Source organism: Musa acuminata, chromosome BXJ1-4, assembly GCF_036884655.1.
Source record: "Musa acuminata AAA Group cultivar baxijiao chromosome BXJ1-4, Cavendish_Baxijiao_AAA, whole genome shotgun sequence".
In the NCBI taxonomy this organism is placed as follows: Eukaryota; Viridiplantae; Streptophyta; class Magnoliopsida; order Zingiberales; family Musaceae; genus Musa; species Musa acuminata.
Genome location: NC_088330.1, coordinates 528,572 through 548,657, shown reverse-complemented (window position 1 = coordinate 548,657; position 20,086 = coordinate 528,572). Strand labels below are relative to the sequence as shown.

Genomic DNA, 20,086 nt, shown 5'->3' with positions numbered 1-20,086 from the left:
CTCTTCTTGCCAGAGACAAAGTACAGTAATGGAGAACAGAAAGAATAATAGAATAATAGAATAATTCTCGGTTTTCAACAAATCTATTCTCTCGGACTCAATAATAATGATTGCACGGACAAAATTTTAACATCGCAAGTACTAATTTCTTTTCTTTCTTTCTTTCTTTCTTTCTTTCTTTCATATGCATACATATGAATACTAATTATATTTAGGTATTACATATTCTATACATTTATTTAACTTAAATGTATTTATTAATAGTAATTATATTTAGAAGTGGTTATATAATATAATATAATATATATATATATAAGTTAAATAAATGTATAGAATATGTAATGCCTAAAATATGTCTAATATATACATTTTTTATATCATAAATGCTTCTAAAAGGTATTAATATAAAATTAGAGTTTTCATTAACGTTTTACTGACTATACCTAACATGAAGCACCCATCATGACATACATGCAAGATTTTAGTGTTTGGACTGGTGGAAGCTTAAATTATATATGTACACAATGGACGTGGATCTGATTATAGATTACTCAGAAGCACTTTTTTTCTGGATTTAAAACGAGAAACATAATTCAACTAGTCTTGTTTATTAATGTGAAGCATTGGACACGTAAGTAAGGTTTCATAAACCAATAATACATAGAGTCAACTTCTGGTGATGCAAGATTGATTTGGACAGTAGAAAGCTGCTGCTTCATAAAATAGAGTTGCAGCAGCAGATAGTAATGGAAGATTCATTGCTCCAATAATATTTATTTATTTATTTATTTTTTATGATCGGTATCACTGAAGACCAACAATTGTTCTTGGTGTTGTTGATTTAATTCATCCCACAAACATCTCTTTAGGTCCAGCATGGATCATCGTCATCATCATCATCAAATCGCTTGATTTCAACTTAATTTCACGCAAAATTCAGCTATAATTGTTCTTGGTGTTGTTGATGATAGTTCGGTCACAAGTCAACTCTTTCTATCAAATTTACTTTATGCCTATTATTATGTGATGAATCGGTTTAGTATTATTATCTTAGATGTTCATCAGTGGGTTTTTTTTTTGTTACAATCAATCACACATTCCTTCCTTTTTCATTCAGATAAGTGTAGTATTTCTCATGACCAAACAATAATCTGTATAACCCATTACTATCAAATAACATTCTTTTCCCTAAATCTTCTTCTTAGAAAAACAAAAAAAAAACAATAATCTTCTTTCTTCATGAAACATTTCATGTGTAATCAATCAATGGGGGATGATGATCATCATCGTTCTCGAGTCTTTCTACCAGAAAACTCCCTCACCTGCAAACGATGAAGTAAACTAATTAGACAAATCTTTCCTTCTTTACGATATGAATTCTGCCATTCGTTTCATCTATATATTATGTATTTACCTTTCTACAATCCTAGTAATATGTAATAGATGATTGTGATGGGAAAGGATGCAAATGTGCCAACGATGACCCTGCAATACGATCAAAGACTAATTAGGTGATGATCATGTATGTAATCTATCAAATATACAATATCACGAAGTTAGTAAGTTAAAAAAGGGTCCATACCCTGTGCTCATGATCTCCGGATGCACATTATATTCTTTTGCATAAACAAACGATATTACAGCCAGAGGAAGAGCAGCCTGCGATGTTGAATCCAACACACCAAGTTAGACTAGACGAGAGACTCATTTAAGTATCCCACTAAGAATCCAAGCATTAAACTAATAACTTAGTCCTCCCTCTCTTTTTCTTGTAGGATTGACTGACTACATGTAGGTCAAAAGAAAGAAATAGCTGATCATCCCCCCTATTGGCATAACCATTAAATCCAAGAAACAAAAAAAAAAAGAGGGAAACAACTTGTAAAATTCTTTTTTCTAAATTTTCTCAAAGGTAAATTATATATAAATATCATCATACTAAGTATAAATTTATGGAATAAGGTTTGGAACACCTCAACTTAATCTTCAGTAAAAGGAAAATAGAACTGCTTATAGAACAACATCACTGACCTGGACAATCCCTACATGTAAGAGATCACCATGCAGCCCTACGGCGAGCGATGAAGCGGCCATGACAGCAGGTCCTACCAGGAACCTCATCGCCATGGCTAAGCTCGCAACAGAATAGCCACATGAAATGAACCGGCTTTGTTGTGCCATGAAAGTACCTGCAGGTAGGTATACGTGGGTGGATTCATCATTCTTTTATAGGTTGATGACGGTCTTCCGTAAGCATTATTGCTTATGCTAGTGAATGCTTACCTACGCTGAACGTGGCCAACCCCGTTGCCGAGACAGAGATGATCGCCACTGAGTCGTCGATGATGGTTGGCAGCTTGATGCCTTCCCTGCCATATGTTGCAGAAGACGTAGTAAGAGTTACCGCTAATATATGGAGGAGACGAAAGCAGCAAGTGTTTGTTTCGAGACCTGTATGCGATGAAAGACCACACGAGGCCGAGCATGCTTGCGTGTATGCTCGGAATCTTTAGGATCTTCTTCGCGGCCATCAGTAGAATTAGCTTCGCCGATGGCGCAGCCATCGCTGCTTCTGCTTCTGCTGGAGGTAGCGGCATTGCCGCTTCAGTGTTCGTGTCTGCATCGCGATCTCCCTCGGTGACCGGCACGACTGCGGACGCGTTGATCTGCTGGTCGCCATCGAGGACGGTCAGGACGACGGCGGCGGGGGCGGCGGCCTGCTGCTGCTTGGCGACCAGGGCGCGCTGCGCGGCCATGTACTCGAACAGGAACACGACGAGGACGTACCAGAAGGCGAACTGGAGGACGACGATCTGGACCATGAGGGTTCCGGACATGGAGCCGTACATGCCGCGGAGGATGGGCACGCCCATGATGATGGTGTTGGGCAGGGTGGCGAGGGAGAAGAGGGTGACGACCCAGGCGAGCGAGCCCCGGGCGCTGAGGCGCGCCCACAGGGCGAGCGCCGCGAGGATGGCCGCCTTCTGGATGGTGTCGGCGGCGATGAAGCGCAGGTTCATGGCGTAGGGGTCGTTGGAGGAGATCATGCGGAAGATGAGCAGCGGCATGGCGAAGAGGGCGACGAAGTGGTTGATTCCCGCGCACTGCTCCGGCGTGAATGCTCGGAACCGGACGGACGCGTAGCCGAGGCCCATGGCCACGTACAGCGGCGCCATGGCCTCAACCACATGGTACAGACTCGACTTGGAGATCATCTTCTTCCTCTCTCCAAAACCCAAACCTTTCTTGTGACTGCATGCATGGCGTTCTCGTTCATATATATAGGGCACTCGTTGGGTCAACAGGAGGAGGAGGAATCCCACCATTGATCACCCCCTGATTTGGACGCCATGCGAAACCACCAGCACTTCCGTAGTGGGGAAACCAAAGAAAACGACATCACTCCTCTCTTTGTTGACTCCCATTTTCCACGAAGTGTAGCTTTTGATTAGAGACTTTACAGCCATGCGTGAGACCAAATTCCAATCGCAAATGTGTTGGTCGTGCACTGGTTGGGGTAGGAGGCTTCGTTAAGACAGCAGACCTCAAATTTTGACTGCGAGCGGCATTAACTCAAAGTTGGGGTGGTGGAGTTCTCGTGGTCATGAACGGCACGGGACGTACATGGAATGGATGTTTCATGCATGCTTCCACAGAATCCACCATGTAACTCGAGTTTGGATCGTGGTTTCCGTAGGGCCACTGACAGCCAAGAATGGTTTGCGGCTTCTAGATTTGCGTGTAGTATGAGCACCGAGATGTGGTTGCCACCGAGAATCCATAGGTGAGATGGTTGGCATTACAAAGGCTAAGGAGAGTTGATTCATCTTCTTCTATAATGATCATGCATCCATCATCCATGTGATATGTGATATAGATTGTGATGAGTCCCTGTGTTTGGTGATGTAATCTGGTGGTGATAAGGATTGTTTATTAGGCAGTGGTGGGATCGTAGGCAACTTCTGATGAGACAATGGTATTAACAAAGGTGGCTGGGAAAGTTTTCAGTCGATGCCATTTCTGTTTGGAATACAAACACGTAGAGATGATGTCTAAATCCAGTGACTACAGGGATGATGCATCCACACCAACACCCACTGTTTTCTCAGTTTAAATGGCTCATCATTTTTATTTTTCTTCACAAAATTAATATATATATATAGTCCATGTTGATAGAAATGAAATAGAAAGAAAAAGATTGTATTGTTTAAAACAATACACAATACTCCATATTTATACGAAGCGAGAATTTTTCTCAACAGAAAAGGATTTTCCTTAACAGAATTATAATATCTTATCATGTAATTAGAGAGATCTTGACTATTGTTGAGGTTGTTATCATGAGAGATCTTGACTGTTTATTGCGGTTGTTATCACGAAAGATGTTATTGCTATCACATGTAAAGATATGTAAATTCACATGATCAAGAGTCCTCAATCTATGGCAAGAGAGCTTTCTCCTCTTTATTCACTTGGATATCCTCTATAATACCCATTATACCCATCATGGAGGCTCTCTTTTTTTCTTATAAAAGGAAAACCCTCCCATTGCAATGGGATGAATATATGAAAAAGGATAAATAGGAAAAACTTTAATATGAATATCTCTATTTTTCTTTATTTTAAACTTTTTAAACTTACATTATAATGCAATGTCCCTCTGACATTAGCATCATAAAGGATTTATCAATCAATCTCCAACACTCCTTTGTTTGTTTTATAGATAAATCTCCGATCAAAGACAAGAGAGATACAATATGATCTAATTTGAATCCTTCGAATGTTGAATAGAGTGCAAAGCGATATCATAAAGTGTTAGGTTTAGTTAGTTTTATCCATAGCCACATGAATAAATAACATATACCAACTTTAACATCGATCACACTTATAATATAATAAATCATTTTAAATCTTAATATCACAATCTATGATACGCTTATGTGATAAACGATACTTTCATGAGTTTGTCTTGATATCGTGTTAATGAGATTATTTTCACATAAATCATATATAAAAACATTTTTTTTAAAAAAATTAAACACTTTCCCATCATAAATTGAAAATCATAAGAAAATTTCATTTCATCCGAATATATAGTTAGAAAACAAAATTGAATAGAATGGATTCTGTTCAATAATAATGATTGTAAGTAGATTAGAGGTTTTAACTTTTAAGAAGATACCAAGTCCGAACAAAATACTTCCCTATAATAAATATTTATAGTTGTTGAAGAATTATAATAGTGGAAGTACCAAAATTTCCAACAAGCTGACAAGTTTGTGATCTCCAAAACATAATGTTTGGTATTGTAAACATGCCATGTTTCTCACAATTTATCCCAATGCCATGCCATTCACGATTGATCGTTTAAAGCAATCAACTTCAGTCCTTTGTTACTTACAGAAATGTTTCCAATCACCAAAAACTCAACCTTACTTCTTGATTTTGCAAAGTCATTATGATGTGCCTCTTAAATCATCCCCTACTTTTGATCTAAGCTGTCGTCACATCACACAAGACGATGCATGGTTCACATGGCAATGTAACAACAAGTACAACAATGGATTTTGAATCACAAAATGTAGGAATTGACAAAACAGAGCAACAGATTTCATAGCACACTATGAATTTCCAAGGAGCAATTAATTTTAAACTGAAAAGTTGATACATCAAAATAAGATTTTTCGTTCTAAATTGAAATGTTCAAACATCACACACGATTTCTGAAATCCCCCCAGCCAAACACTGTTTAAAGTGGGCGCCGTCAATCCAAGAGCACATCATAAATGCTTTAGGAGACCCGAAACTTAAGTGGACTCACTCTGTGGTGGCTTGAGTCACCCCATGCTTCACCAGCAACTTCTCCAGTAACTCTGGCTTGCAGACCTCATACTTCACATCCCCAGAAGGCTCAAGAAAAATCTCGGCCAGTTCAAGCTTCTCGGATGTAAGGCTTGTGCTGTCCATGGTCTTGCTCAGCACCTTTAGAGCCAGTTGCACTGCTTCGTCCCTTGTGATATCATCCTTGTAGTCTTGCTTCAGCATCGATTGTGCTGCCTGGTGGTTGGCACCAATTGCCGCTGCCTTCCAACCGCTGTAATTACCACTAGGATCACTCATGTACAGCTGGAATCCGTAGTTTTTGTCCCATCCTGCAAAAAGGAAGGAGACCCCAAAAGGACGGAGACCACCGAACTGGGTGTAGCCCTGTTTAGTGTCACAGAGCGATTGAACCAGCTGCTCGATAGGCATAGGTTCCTGGTAGGCGAAGGTGTAGCGCTGGGCCTGGACCCGGGCAGTGTTGATCAGGATGTTTGCATCAGACATGATGCCAGCAACAGCGCAGGCGAGGTGGTCATCGATCTTGTACATCTTTTCAGTTGACCGAGATGTCTGGAGGAGTTTGGAGGTGACCTTCTTCTCACCAACTAGGATAACACCATCACGTGCTAGGATGCCAATGGCTGCCCCAGCATTGCCAATGGCCTCCATGGCATACTCCACTTGGTAGAGGCGACCTTCAGGAGAGAAAATTGTTGTCCGGCTATCGTAGCGGCGAGACATCCTTGAGAATTACTAACACAAGATAAGCAAATTGATCACTTTGATTTATGCAAACGAGCATAGGTTTATAACTACTCCATGACACAGATTATGCACAAACTGAATCAGGCAAAGGGATAGAATGACAGTATAACAAGGAGACCCTTCATTATGCATAAGAAGAAAATAATACATATAATTAGGGAATTTATGCTTGTCCTCCAAATGTTCATAAAAAAATTTCAGACTAAAGAAATAACAATGGGAATTGAAGCACAAAATGAAATCTTGTCTATCACCTTTTGCAAATATATGAAAGGATCAGGATCTGCAGATGTGTTAGAAGACTAGCACAATGGTGATTACCAACATATACTACTAACAGCCAAATCACCTATACATGTTTCAGGAATTCAGAGAATTGGAATAACCAAAAAAGAAAATTTTGAATCAGAACACTACTATATAAGAATTTAAGCTTATAGACAAATGGTTATCAAGCATTTGCAATGAAACAAATCCAAGAAGGAAATTTAAGATGTTTGGAAGACAAACATAGTTGTAAAGTTCAAGGAGCAAGCCGGATCCAAAGATTATGGCCAAATGAAGTAAATAAACTATGCATGAATGACAAATATTCTTGTAATCCTGGGATATCACTCAGTAAATGTTTGACAAGTAGAATTTACATATGCATATAACTTATATGAATTTTGTTTGACAACATGGACTGAACTGTACAAGCCCAATAAAACGGTGATTCCTTTCATTATTCTAATGAGTCCCTCTTCTTTATAAGATCCACAACTTCTATCCTCCTCCTACCATCTATAAAAATGAAGCCTCTTCTCTTTTCTAGAATACTTGGATCATATCAGAGCACATCTTGTTCCTCGAGCCATTTTCATCTTTGATATTTCTCATCTTTAACAATTATTTTAGCAAGAGATTTGATAAGAGGATGGACACAGTAACAAAGAGAGGACTACAAAAGGAAAGAGGGATTAACAGCCAAACTGAATCACCAAATAACTATGAGGCAGAACTAAGATAAGCTAAGCTCTTATGGCCTAAGAAAACGCATACTTATTAGTTACATCAATCTATACCAACTTAAATCTAACTCTAAGCAAAACTAAACCTGAACCTGAATGGACCCACAAAATTAATATAAAAAAAACTCCAAATATACATGAAACACTGGAACCTAAACCTTATACTAACAAAATCTAATTTAAACCTCTAACTCAACCTGGATCTCATTAGCTGTTCAGTGTGAAAATAAACTCAAATGTTCACATACCACCTTATCGACCATATCTCCACTGGTCATACCCCACTCATCAGATTGAGGATCATCACCTTAAACTTGACCCGCAATATATGAGATTACTTGCATAGGCCTAACGGAAGTTACCTTAATACTGTTTTCATTGCCCAATTAACCTCAGCCTAATCGCTTGCAACCAACAAGCCCAGTTACATACCGATGATACTTAAGTCTAAGCTACTAGAAAGAGACAATCAGAGTGACATATAGGAATCTACAATTTTGGGTAATCCATTTCTACTCTCTTTCTTTCTATATTTTCTCTCTTTTCGGCGCTGGAGTGCTTGATGGGTGATTAGGGTATTATAATCCATACCATTAATCTGCCATATACTGTTGCATAGGAAATAAAAAATATTAAGAAATTTATTTGCAGTTGAAAGCAAAAGGATGTTGATTAGCTTTCGAGAAAATTATATTTAACTCTCCTTCATTCAGCAGATATAATGCACATACCAATATCAAATTATAAGACGCCATGCTAAGGATAATTACAGCACAAAATCAGTTTCCGGATAAAAATGGATAAAGATGGAGAGGAACATAAATGTAATTTTCAAGAGAGACAGTGTACTCGTGAAGCAAGTTGTGTGTGGGTGTGAGCATGCATTTGTTGGCAATCATATGTACTTGTTGGACGTCTCCTACTACTAGATTTCAATTTCTTTAGTCTCCTACAAAGGCATCATTAACAAGCCAAAAAGAATGTAGATTTCGTACAACGGACGCTAAAAACCACTAAAATGTATTTATACACTGCACAATGTAGATTTAAAGAAACAAAAGTTTATTCCAGAACCGAATGATCTTAACGATGCCAATCCAAAAACTAAAATCAAAGATATTGTGAGTCTTACAACATAAGACAATCAGAATCGCAAAGTTTGAACAGAGTCATCAAGTTACCAAGAAACGAGAGAATCTAAACTCAACAAACCCTAAACCACGGACAGACTGAAGGGGATGATCGTACTCCAAACAAAGCCCTTACTGACAAAAGATAAGAGGAGAACGATCCATCATAATAGGTTGGAGAAACGATTGATACAATACCTCGATTGCACCAAAGACAACTCTTTCGAGGAGGAGAGACGGAGAACGAATCGGGGAAGTGGGGGAGAAAAGGCAAACCTGCTTCGACTCCAAGAAAGGGCTCGGCTCGCGAGTAGGGATTTGATGCGGTCTGATACACCGCGATCACGCGTAGGAACCACCCGATAGTTTTATGGATCCGAAACAAGGATCCAATCATGACATTTCGGATCAACTTCGGATCTAAAACAATTAATAAACCCGATCCCAAGTTAGCCCTTAGATTGAATTCTCTTGAGCTACATGTATTTGTCTCTATAGTTGATGAATTATTTTGCTTTCGAATCAACTATATAAATTTACAAGGCAATTTTATTGAAAAAAGTCTTCCTTTTTTGTTTTTTCTTATAAGGTATTTTTTTTTCGTTTTTCTTAAAAAAATATTTATATTTTTTTTATAATTTCACAAACATCCTTTGGAGCATAAGTGAACGTGGTATTAATAGCAAGTGATGGGTGGCATTGGAAGCAAGGGGATAGAGGCGATGTTAGTAGTAGGTAAGGAAAGGAGGGCAACGTTGCATAAAAGAGATAGGACATCACTGTGGGATCAAGAGGTAGAGGAGGCGAAAGCGACGAGCAAAGCCTCACGTGAGAGTCATGAGCAAGGTGACGGATGCAACAAGTGAGGAAGGACAAGTGGGTCTGGAGTAAGGCGTGAAGGCGACAAGAAAGCCTCATAGTGGGAGCAAGGGGTGGAGGCGACGACGAAGAAGAGAAGACGATTTTGTACATAGGCAATGGGTCTCGTGTTGGGATAGAGACGATGGGACCTTACGATAGAACAAAGGCACTGAATGAGAAAGGATAAAAATATTTATATGATTATAAAAAATAAAGGTACTATATGAAAAAAAATAAAAACAATAGACACATTTTAGGAACAAACAAAAAAAATCAAGAAAGTCACCCAATTTACTAAGCATCCATGATTATATTAGGGTTTCATCTAATAATAGTAGATTAAAAAAAATGGTCTCAATGGAGTTTGTTATTCGAAATATAAGAGAGCTTTTCTCGTAGCAAAATTATAAAGAATGAGCCTAACTCGATCTTGGGTCACATGCATAAGGGTCTAAAAATAATTGATAAGATGGCTATGGTGTTTGTCGAGAAGCCAACATGCAAAAATCAAACTCGATCCCTCTTATGCTCGTGAGGACTGAGATGAAAAGTAGAGTTATAAGTGAATAGTAAATGAACTTGATTAATAATAAATTAATAAACTTTATAACATATTACGTAGAAAAAATTAGGGACGACATCATATGCACAACGGAAGAACATAAAATAAAATTCTTAAATTTCTCAAAATATGTTCATCGTCGTGTGAAGATTGATGCTCAAAAACCTACAAATAATGTGTGAGATAGTTGTATTACCTAGGGAGATCGTATATCCCTGAATTCTTACAAATTTATAGGAGAGGATAAAGGAGGTCAAATGTCCTCCTCTCTAACGGTGATCCACACGGTAGGGGCTGTGAAGATACTCCTCAAATCGCTATCCAAATCTCTACACTTGTTATCGTTTGACCTGAGTCAAGTTAATTTGCTAAACTTAGGCAACCAAGCTCATGTGATAATGTACAATCCAACCCATGTAGCTAGACATAATCCGGCCCATGTGACCACATACGACCCAACACATGTGACCACATACCAGGTAAGAGCCAACTCATGTGATAACGTATGACCCAATGCATGTGACCAAGCATAGTCTAACCCAAGAGGTCAAGTACAATCCAATCCATGTGGTCAAGCATGACCCGACTCATGTATCTAGGCACAACCCAACCCACAAGCCAGCGTAGCCTAGTTTAGTAGTAAGGCTAAGCCAACTTGTGAGTCAGATTAGCTTTGCTAACGAAGCTAGGCTCGCCTAGTTATGCGACTGACATTAGACATATGATCGTCTCTTTATTTAGCTCATTGAACCTCAACCTAACTTGCTACATTGGACAAGCAAGCACATGACCCATCCAAGACTTAGGTGGGTTGATTTTGTTTAAGCTAACACTATCCGACATAGTCCAATTTTCTCTCTTTTTATTGGTTTGAGCTTGTTGATTGATTAAATCGGATAGGTTTGATCGGTTCAAGTCGGTTTAGAGTGACATCATACTAATTAGACTAGGTCAAATCTACTTGACCTAATTGAAATCAATGAAATCCAAATTAGATCGATCTACAAGGATTTGGATTGTACAAGGATTTGGATTGTACAAGGATTTGGAACCATCCAAATTAGATGGTTCCAGATGGGTTCTACAAGGATTTGAGATTGATTTTGTTAAGTTCTAATTGAATTAAGTTTAGTTCAAATTAATTAGACTACTCCGTAGTTGATTGAGAATTATTAAGAGACAAAAATTATTACTGTTTTTTTTTATAATATTAATATGATAATTATTGTATGGTATATATAACTTTTATTTTATTATCATTTTGGTGTTACAAGAAGAGTTCTACCTCATGAGTGTTCAATTGAAGGTGCTTAGTCGTCTACCTATAATACCTTCACCCAAGGCGGCTAACACTTCTATCGTGGCCTAAACTCCTATGTACATCGCTTGATCCTCAATACTTCTATCGTGGCCTAAACTCCTACGTAATATTGGTAGTTATTCAATGACCTTAGCCTCTCCCCTCTAGTCATAACACCAACCCATATGTTAATTTTGTTGGAAGTCTTCTTGAACCTAAATGTTGATAAGGATCACTTACCCATATGTTAATTTTGTTGGAAGTCTTCTTGAACCTAAATGTTGATAAGGATCACTTATTTTGCAATTGGCTTAATCGAAACTCGTTGCTCCCCGCAATAGCCAATCGCACCTCAAACACCCGAGCCCCCTCATACAACTCAGGCATAGATTGTCCCCGAGCTCCCTCTATCGCATCATAAATTTATAAAAATAATATATTATTATTTAATATTCATAATTTACACAATATTTTTTTAGTATATAGTGGTTATATATACTATAACATTTCATTAAGTCAGTTTTGTTTAAGCTAGTTCAAATGTACTAAACCAAATTAGACGATGATTGCATGTGGATTTGAGATTAATTTTGTTAGATCCTAATTGAATTGAGTTTAGTTTAAATTAATCAAACTACTCCAATTACGATTATAGTTGATCGAGAATTATTAAGAGACGAAAATTATTACTAGTTTTTTTTCTTCTATTTTTTGATATTAATGTGATTGTTACCGTATAGTATATATAACTACTATATACTAAAAAAATAGTAAAAAACCTATGATCCCGACTTATCTAAAAATAGTTCAATCCTAAATCACATGCACAAAGTAAAAAACCTAAGGTGACGTTTAAGTTAGGATTAAGATGAAAAATAATTTAGCGTGATAATGATAAATTAAGAAACTTGTACGCTTAGGTGACTGTCGTATCGTTTGAGGTGGGGTTGATACTTACTAGTGTTGGTTGGGTGATCAGAAAAAGCTTCAGATTTAGACTCCTCTGTCACCAGTGACTGGGCTGGCCATCTTGAATAAAGATGCACCCCAACATCCAACATAGGGAGGAACGAAGCACATAAACACAATTTTTAATAGGATTTTTTATCTAAAGCAAACTAGGATGGATCTCTTTTAACTTCTTCATTCACATCTAATGCTGCAAAAAACACACAACACACTACTATAAGCACTCAAATAAATAGGTAGAGTTCTTTCCTTGCTGAGTTTGCACTTCAATCTTTTCAGTTAAATCTAGTAAAAGAAGAGTCTTTTTTTTTTTTTTTTTTGTATCAAACATCATGTAGACCATAAAGATAACAAACATTCCTCTTTTCTATCTTTCTCTCTATCACAGTCCAATGTGAATTTTTATCGTCCAATCAGATTCAAGAAATAATGGATGACCCTTCCTCTCTTAGTTAATTGTATGTCATATAAGCACAACACCATTCCCAAACTACACAATGACAAAAAAATCATGAAACAAGACATGTCCACTAACATGGCATTGCTTCAGAGGAAAGCCAATTTTGAATTAATTCCTCTTTGCTTCCTTCTTCTCTCAATCAAAGGTCAATCCCAATCCCAATCCCAATCCCAATCTTAATCCTTCAAATGTTTAAGAAACCTTTACTCAATGCAAGGTTTCCTCCTATGAATTTGACAAGTCCAATAAGCAGCATCACTAAACTACATTATTAACAAATCATGAAATACGACATATCCGCCAAAATGCCATTACTTCAATTGCTTTCAAATATAACTCTGCACACAAAAAACATTGCTAGATTAATGTACAAAACTCTTTTCAGACTTCCTCTCAATTCTAGGTTGGTGCTTACTTTCATCTGTAACATTTTACAACTCACATGAGACCTGTATATTCTTTACATCAGATTCCAGAAATAATGCATAATCCTCACTCTTATGTTCTTCAGAATTCACATCAGACTCCACAAGTCAGATCATACTTCATAATCCTCGCTCTCAATGTAGGGTGGTATCCTTAAAAGCACCATTATTTACCAAATTATGCAAATGACAAAATGATGAAGCATCTCATGTTAAGCTACAATCTTTATCTTTCCGCCAGTTTATCCATCGCACCTAAATACCCAGTCCTCAATATGTACCAAACATGTCTTAATTCTTGTCTCCTGGTCAAACACTAAGTTCCTCTTATGTTCATTCATTGGTAATACCTTTTGGCTGATCTTGTCATTTTTCTGGTACCAGTCCTCATATTTCGTATAAAGAAAAACACTTGACATATAGATATCACAAATTACAGTGATTCTTGAAACCAGAAAAATGACAAGATCAGCTAAAAGGTATTACCAATGAATGACAAGATCAGCCAAAACAGAAGATTCCCAAGTTAGCATTGGGAATCTTCTGTTTTGTGCATGCATCATGACAGAAAACCATGTCTTCTTTGTTAACCTCAATGCAACAGGCAACTTGCTAACTACATAGATATGCATAAATTCTCACAATAACACAATTCTAAAAGCAATGATGCATGCACAAAACAGAAGATTCCCAATGCAATATCTAATCTCATAAAACAAGAAACATCATCCACAAAGATCAAACATCAAATTCTTCAACACATGGACACACATATAACAACTTCTTCAATCATATGAAAAATAAAATTAAATGTTAGCACAACATGCAACAAAACAGAGCATTAACACAAATATGTGAGATCATCAGGCATAGAGTTTGCATCATGTGAAATGGGTTCAACATGCATCTGAAGGTTCCATAGGAAAATAGCAAATGCAATGAAACCACACAAATGAAGGACGACATATACCAGACATACTAAATTAAATAGCACTTTCAATCTCATTAGAGAGGAGGCAAAAGAAAGCTCCTACATGATCCAACAAATAAATAACAACAATCATCCCTCTTTGACAAGAGGATAGACAGCTAACAGTGATCCAAGTAACAAACAAGCCAACCTAGTGTGATCCATCCACAGTCCTCCACCCACAGCAAGAACTGCCACTAAAATCCTTCCAGCTTCCTCTTCTCAGATCTGACCCAGGTGATCTACCATAAGCATTTCCGGATCTGATGCACCGTGTGCTCAAAAACAGAATCCAACCCCAAGACAACTATAGGATCAAACAAAGAAAGGAAGACAATAAAAGTTCCATTTTTACTTTTTTTTTTTCTCATTTTGGTTTTTGCTCCGTCAAACCTCCTCCTTCTTGATGTAGAAATGTACTGCTAAAGATAAAATAGCTAACGAATGAAGAGATCCATCAGAAATGCTAAAGACGAACCGATGCAATCGTGGCAGAACGCAGAGGGGTGGACGGATGGATCAAGCCTGCGAGTCACCCTTGCGGTCGACTCCCGAGCCGTCGACTTGATCGAGGAGCTTCCCTGCCTCGTCGTCGGCCTGGGCGGCCTTCTTCTGCGCCTCCTTGGCCTTGAGCGCCTGTAACTTGACGTGGTTGTAGTAGGCGACGCCGAGGAAGGCAATGGCGTAGCCGAAGAGGTTGATCGCGGTGACGGTGTCACGGATGACGGACCAGGAGAAGGCGATGAGGAGCCAGTCCTTGACGACGCCGGCGACGTTCATGGTGAGGGCGGAGGTCTTGCCGACGAGGAGGAAGACGGCGAGGTTGAGGGCGAAGGCACAGAGGGAGTTGGTGCCGAAGATGAGTAGGTCGGGGCGGAGGGAGGAGGCGGAGCGGGCGCGGAGGATGGGGAGCTCGACGACGGACCAGGGGACGAGGAGGAAGGCGAGGCAGCAGGGGGCGACGTAGTAGAGGGAGGTGATGGGGTTGAGGGAGATGCCCTTGGAGGTGAGGAGGATCTGGATGAGGACGAGGCGGGTGGCCTCGAAGGCGACGGCGCCGAGCTGAAGGCCGACGCCAGTGCCGTTGAAGCGGGCCTCGCCGTAGGCGGCGATGGCGACGCCAAAAGAGATGGAGAGCATGTTGAGCATGGAGGAGGTGCGGAAAGACTCCTTCTTGAAGAGGATGCCGATGGAATAGACGGCGACGGGCATGAGGGCCTTGAGCATCTGGATGAAGGAGACGGAGAGGTAGATGTAGGCGGAGTTGGAGAACCAGAGGGAGAGGGAGTAGAGGGCGCCGATGGGGACGACGGAGGAGAGGTAGAGGGCGCGGGTCATGGGCGGCGACGAGGGCGGGTCGACGAGGCGGAGCACGCGGACGAGGACGATGGCGAGGGTGGAGCAGAAGGCCATGTGGATCATGGTGAGGCTGATGGGGAAGGGCCAGCCATACATCTTGGGATCCAAGATGTATTTGTTGTACACGATCACCGTGAAGCTGAGGAAGATCCAGATCGCGACATAGGCGTAGGACAGCAGCACCTTCTTCAGAACCCCCTCCGACACCGCCCCTCCGCCGCCGCCGCTGCCCTCCCGACCCATGATGCCGACAAAAACGATGCTCTCCCCCTTCTCCTCCTCCTCTGCTCAGTTATCCTCCTTCGATACAGATCTGGAGAGGAGAGGAGAGGGAAACGCGAAGGAGATGGGGAGAACGGGGATTGATATGAGAGAGAAGGTGGGTTGGATCTGTGAGAGAGAGAGAGAGAGAGAGAGAGAGGAGGAAGAAAGGGGGTGGGGTGGGGCGGAGGTGAGGAAGGAGGAAGACCGGTACTTATTGATGAAGGGAGAGTGACAATAACAAAAGGAGTGTGGGTGTAGAAGAGCTAAATGTGTTGGGGGAGAGGAATCGTCGTTGTCGGCGTCGTGAAATATTGGTGATAATTTCACACCGACACGCGGTTAACACGCACACTTCTCGACACGAGCACCCTAAAAATTGCATTCTTAGGTGGTCGTCGTGTCCGCCGCACAGAGTAATAATAGTATTTTATGTCAAGGGATCCATACCCCAAATGGGGGTTAAATCTGTTTGACAAACGCTAAAGAGTTTTAATCATAAGATCACAATTCATCGTAGAAGATTTTAATAGGCGTTTTGAATTCTCAACCAAAAATTGTATCCTCAAATTATAATTTTATTATTTTAGATATAAAAATTCATCATTCAATTCAATTCAATTCAATTTTTCAAATTAGGGTTTCTATCAACCGAGTTGATGATGTTGGTTCAAGGCAAGAATTCATAACAGTGGAGTGCTACTAAAGACTATTAATAGTAGAAGAAGACAAAATAATAGGATGTTTATTCCTTTGTCTCCTAGATAATAAGGGTTTTTTTTTGTTTTGCATATCTAAAGATAATATATTTATCTTTACAAAATATTTTTAGAACCTTGATTAACTCATGTTAAATTAAACATCAATTTTAAAATTTAATAATAAACAAAGTATGGAATAACTTTAAATATAAAAAAAACATAATCACACAAATATATATAATAATTATGACCTAATTCATGATAATTTTCTTTTCAAAGGATAAACAAAGAAGAAGAGATTATTATCTTTATTACTTAATTTAACTAATATGTTTAATCGATCGTAAGTTAAGAACATTGTCAATGAATACAAAGTCAAATGTGCTAATTGTCCTGTATGGTAAATAGATTATCAAATTATGAAAATTATAATTTATCTTCGGTGAAAAAGAAAATTCAAAATACACACAAAGAAAGAATCTTGGGGCCCACGTGATGCTTGAGTTGTGGTGGGCCCGGTGGCCAATACACTAGTCGAGATCGTACTCGGCTCTTGTTGGACTCGGCATGCCGTAGCCATCGAGGAAAACTTATTAGGAATTATTATTATTATTATTATTATTATTATTATTATTATTATTATTATTACATAAAATGAGGTTACAGCATCACATGGAGCAGGTAGCCAGGTTTGGTGCATCGTTGACGAGGACCTGGTCAAAGGGCCATTTGGTCAACACCCCCTTTTTGACATTGTCCATCCATGTATTTATTCTTCTTCCGATTAAGCTTCGGTGGAACACATTTTCTAATGGATGACTTGCAGCATTATGTTTGTGACAGACAGAGAGACGTGGTTGTGACTGTTGAACGTTTTCACCTTGAAACGTTGCTTTACTCCTCTTCTTTAAAATTAATGTTTGAATCCGTCCGATTACATTCCTTCCTTGTTTTTACTTGTGATTGATGTGAATTATATATTTTGGAGTAGATTACCTTCTTATAATGTAATAAATACTAACCCACAAACTTCTTCTTCGATTAATCAGGAAATTGAGGGCCTTTTATAGACGGAAATTTGTTAGTTATTTCGTCGTGAATAATTTTGTTGAGGTTTTTTTTATCACGAAAAATATCATCGAGCGTTAATATTGACGTCATATGCTGTATTTGCCGACTCGATCGGATGGATGTGGCACTCGAATCTCCTTCTTCGCACTGTTACCGTGAAACACCATTGGCTTTTGCTTTGATTTCTCCGATACGTCCAAGAAATCACGTCGCTGCGCTGCGATTCCAGCTTCGTCCACCAATAATTGTTGGGCAGTGGAAGTCTTTGCCCCGTGGAAGAAGAGGTAGCGGTTAGGTCGGGTGGACGACTCTGTGCATCCCTACTTTGGCACTTAGCGGAGTTGGGTGGCACGTCGAACGAGTCAACTCAACTCGCAAGGTGACGGCCTCCCCCCACTGCCGTTCCAAAAGTAACGGACGACGAAGAAGAAGTCATCGTCGCCGTCGTCTGGTGGTCACAAGTGGCTGGTTAGTGTCGGTGGCTCTCGTGACATCTGGCAACGTCAACGTGCCACCGAACGCCCGACCCCACCTGCCAATGGCGATGCAGTGCTACTAACGTGACGACTCCTCCACATTACTTTTTGATGCCGAGCAGCCGATGTCGATGGGATCATGCGTTGCTCATTTATAATATTAACTTTGAGAGACATTTTAATTGGCCCCACATTTCTTGACCCAAGTCCAAATTGAAGCCCTGTCAGCATACGCACCAAGGAGGGGAGTGGTCGTCTGGTCTCAATGCAGGGAGTGGGAGATGCGCTTGAGTACCTCGGCATGCTCACGAAGCAGCGACACCATCACGTCGACGCCACCGCCCTCCCCCACCACCGGGATGAAGATCACGAGCCCCTCCAATGCCACCCACGTCGGCAGGAAGGCGCACAGCTTCCCTCCCCCGCCGAAGTCCACGTCCTCGAACCGCAGCCTCAGCCAGCTCTCGGCGTCCACCAACGGCGACAGCACGTTCCCCTCCGTGCCGTACACCGGCACCAGCTCCTCGTCCCCGTACATGTCCCCCAAGTCCACCATCGACTGCACGTAGTCTCCGCTGGTCCTCGCGATCGCCTCGTGCACGACCTTGGCCGCTTCCTCCAGCCCTCCTCGCGCCAGCATCTCCGCCGTCGATCTCGGGTACGCGTTCAGCACCAGGTTGCCGAAGTAGTGGTCCGACACTGGCGGCTTCAACCTGCGCCTGCCGTTCACCGTGACCCGTATCGTCGTCTCCTCCCCGCCCTCGAGCCCGCGAGCCACCGTTATCTTCCTCCACACGTGGGCGAGCAAGGTCTCGAAGGTGGTGTACTTCGCCTTCGTCTCGGCCTTGAGCTTCCCGGTGATGAACTCCGATGAGTAGCGCAGCAGGATGTTGGTGATTCTGCTCGGTTCGACCAAGTTGTTGTGTGAGGCGAACTCGTCGTCCCGGGGCGTGATGGGCATGAAGTCAAGGCCCCAGTGCTGGAACTCGCATCTCGGCGGGACGCGAGGCTTCAGCCATGACCGGTCGTATAGCGGAAGCGGATCGATGGGGATGCCACGCACGGCCTGCCCCCACGCGACCAAGAAGGCGCTCATGGACTGGCCGTCGGCCACCTTGTGATGGGCGGACAATCCGACCACCAGCCCACCGCACCGGAAGCGGTTGAGCTGGACAAGGAGCAAGTGGGCAGCGTCCTCGGTCCGGGGGTGCAGCAGCAGGAGGTCTGGCGACGGCTCCAGTGGCATGTGCTCGGCCAAGGTCGACGACACCGTGGCTTCCACCACCAGCACGCCGCCTCCGCCGCCACCGACCATGAGGCACGGGCGGCCGCCGCAGTCGTGGCCGAGCTGGGCTGCGAGCATTGGGAAGTGCGCCAACGTCTCCGACAGCCCCTCTACGATGTCGGCGTTGGAAGGGGTGGGGGCGGTGAAGGCGTAGAGGACGGCGATGTGGATGTCGCAGGCGAAACGGTCGAAGATGGTGAGGGGCACTTCGCGGGGCTCCGTGTTGGGGTCGCCAAGAGCTAAGACGGTGGAGCTCCGCACTTGGACTTCCATGGGCGTTATCATAGGTACTTTCCCAGACCACACACTCGCCAATGGGATCCTGGAGATGAGACTTATAGTGAGCTTGGAAGGATGAAGAAGAGAAGTGGAATATGAACAAGAGAACAACAGATTTGGTGGCTAACAGCTCAGTCTCACTACCAAACCTTCAATCATGGAATCTTCAATTAGGTGGACCATATATTGACTAAAAACAGCGTTTAATCTCTCTCTCTCTCTCTCTCTATATATATATATATATATATATATATATATAATATGTATATAATGGGCGGTGTTAGGGATGATTGCCTGAATGAAGACAGGGCTTAGGATAACATTAAAAACAAAAAACAAAAAACAAAAAATGTCCTATTAAATATAGTCATCAGGAATC

At 41.1% G+C, this 20,086-nt stretch overlaps 4 protein-coding genes across 7 annotated transcripts; all 4 read right to left on the bottom strand.

Moving 5' to 3' along the window:
• Window positions 1-1,183: 1,183 nt before the first annotated feature.
• LOC103980447 (probable auxin efflux carrier component 1d) lies at window positions 1,184-3,234 on the bottom strand. The gene is made up of 6 exons (XM_009396871.3): window positions 2,452-3,234; window positions 2,284-2,369; window positions 2,032-2,189; window positions 1,583-1,659; window positions 1,415-1,485; window positions 1,184-1,322 (listed from the first exon to the last, which is right to left on the bottom strand). The coding sequence occupies exons 1-5, from the start codon at window positions 3,213-3,215 to the stop codon at window positions 1,419-1,421; spliced, it is 1,152 nt and encodes a 383-aa protein (XP_009395146.2). The 5' UTR covers window positions 3,216-3,234; the 3' UTR covers window positions 1,184-1,322; window positions 1,415-1,418.
• A 2,390-nt stretch (window positions 3,235-5,624) lies between these two features.
• On the bottom strand, window positions 5,625-9,151 carry LOC135640041 (proteasome subunit alpha type-4-like). Of its 4 annotated transcripts, none has more exons than XM_065154145.1 (2): window positions 9,005-9,151; window positions 5,625-6,576 (listed from the first exon to the last, which is right to left on the bottom strand). In XM_065154145.1, the coding sequence occupies exon 2, from the start codon at window positions 6,562-6,564 to the stop codon at window positions 5,818-5,820; it is 747 nt and encodes a 248-aa protein (XP_065010217.1). In that variant the 5' UTR covers window positions 6,565-6,576; window positions 9,005-9,151; the 3' UTR covers window positions 5,625-5,817. The 4 variants fall into 4 exon arrangements, with proteins under 4 accessions (XP_065010217.1, XP_065010228.1, XP_065010212.1 ...); XM_065154156.1 differs by having other exon boundaries at window positions 5,625-6,565; window positions 9,005-9,140; XM_065154140.1 differs by having other exon boundaries at window positions 8,927-9,080.
• Window positions 9,152-14,284: 5,133 nt separating this feature from the next.
• On the bottom strand, window positions 14,285-16,088 carry LOC103980449 (probable sugar phosphate/phosphate translocator At5g25400). The gene is made up of 2 exons (XM_009396877.3): window positions 14,754-16,088; window positions 14,285-14,582 (listed from the first exon to the last, which is right to left on the bottom strand). Exon 1 carries the CDS (start codon window positions 15,875-15,877, stop codon window positions 14,795-14,797), a length of 1,083 nt encoding a protein of 360 aa, XP_009395152.2. The 5' UTR covers window positions 15,878-16,088; the 3' UTR covers window positions 14,285-14,582; window positions 14,754-14,794.
• Window positions 16,089-18,405: 2,317 nt separating this feature from the next.
• Window positions 18,406-19,701, bottom strand: LOC135671967 (agmatine hydroxycinnamoyltransferase 1-like). Its single transcript, XM_065180426.1, has one exon. It carries the CDS (start codon window positions 19,699-19,701, stop codon window positions 18,406-18,408), a length of 1,296 nt encoding a protein of 431 aa, XP_065036498.1.
• Between the last annotated feature and the right edge of the window lie 385 nt (window positions 19,702-20,086).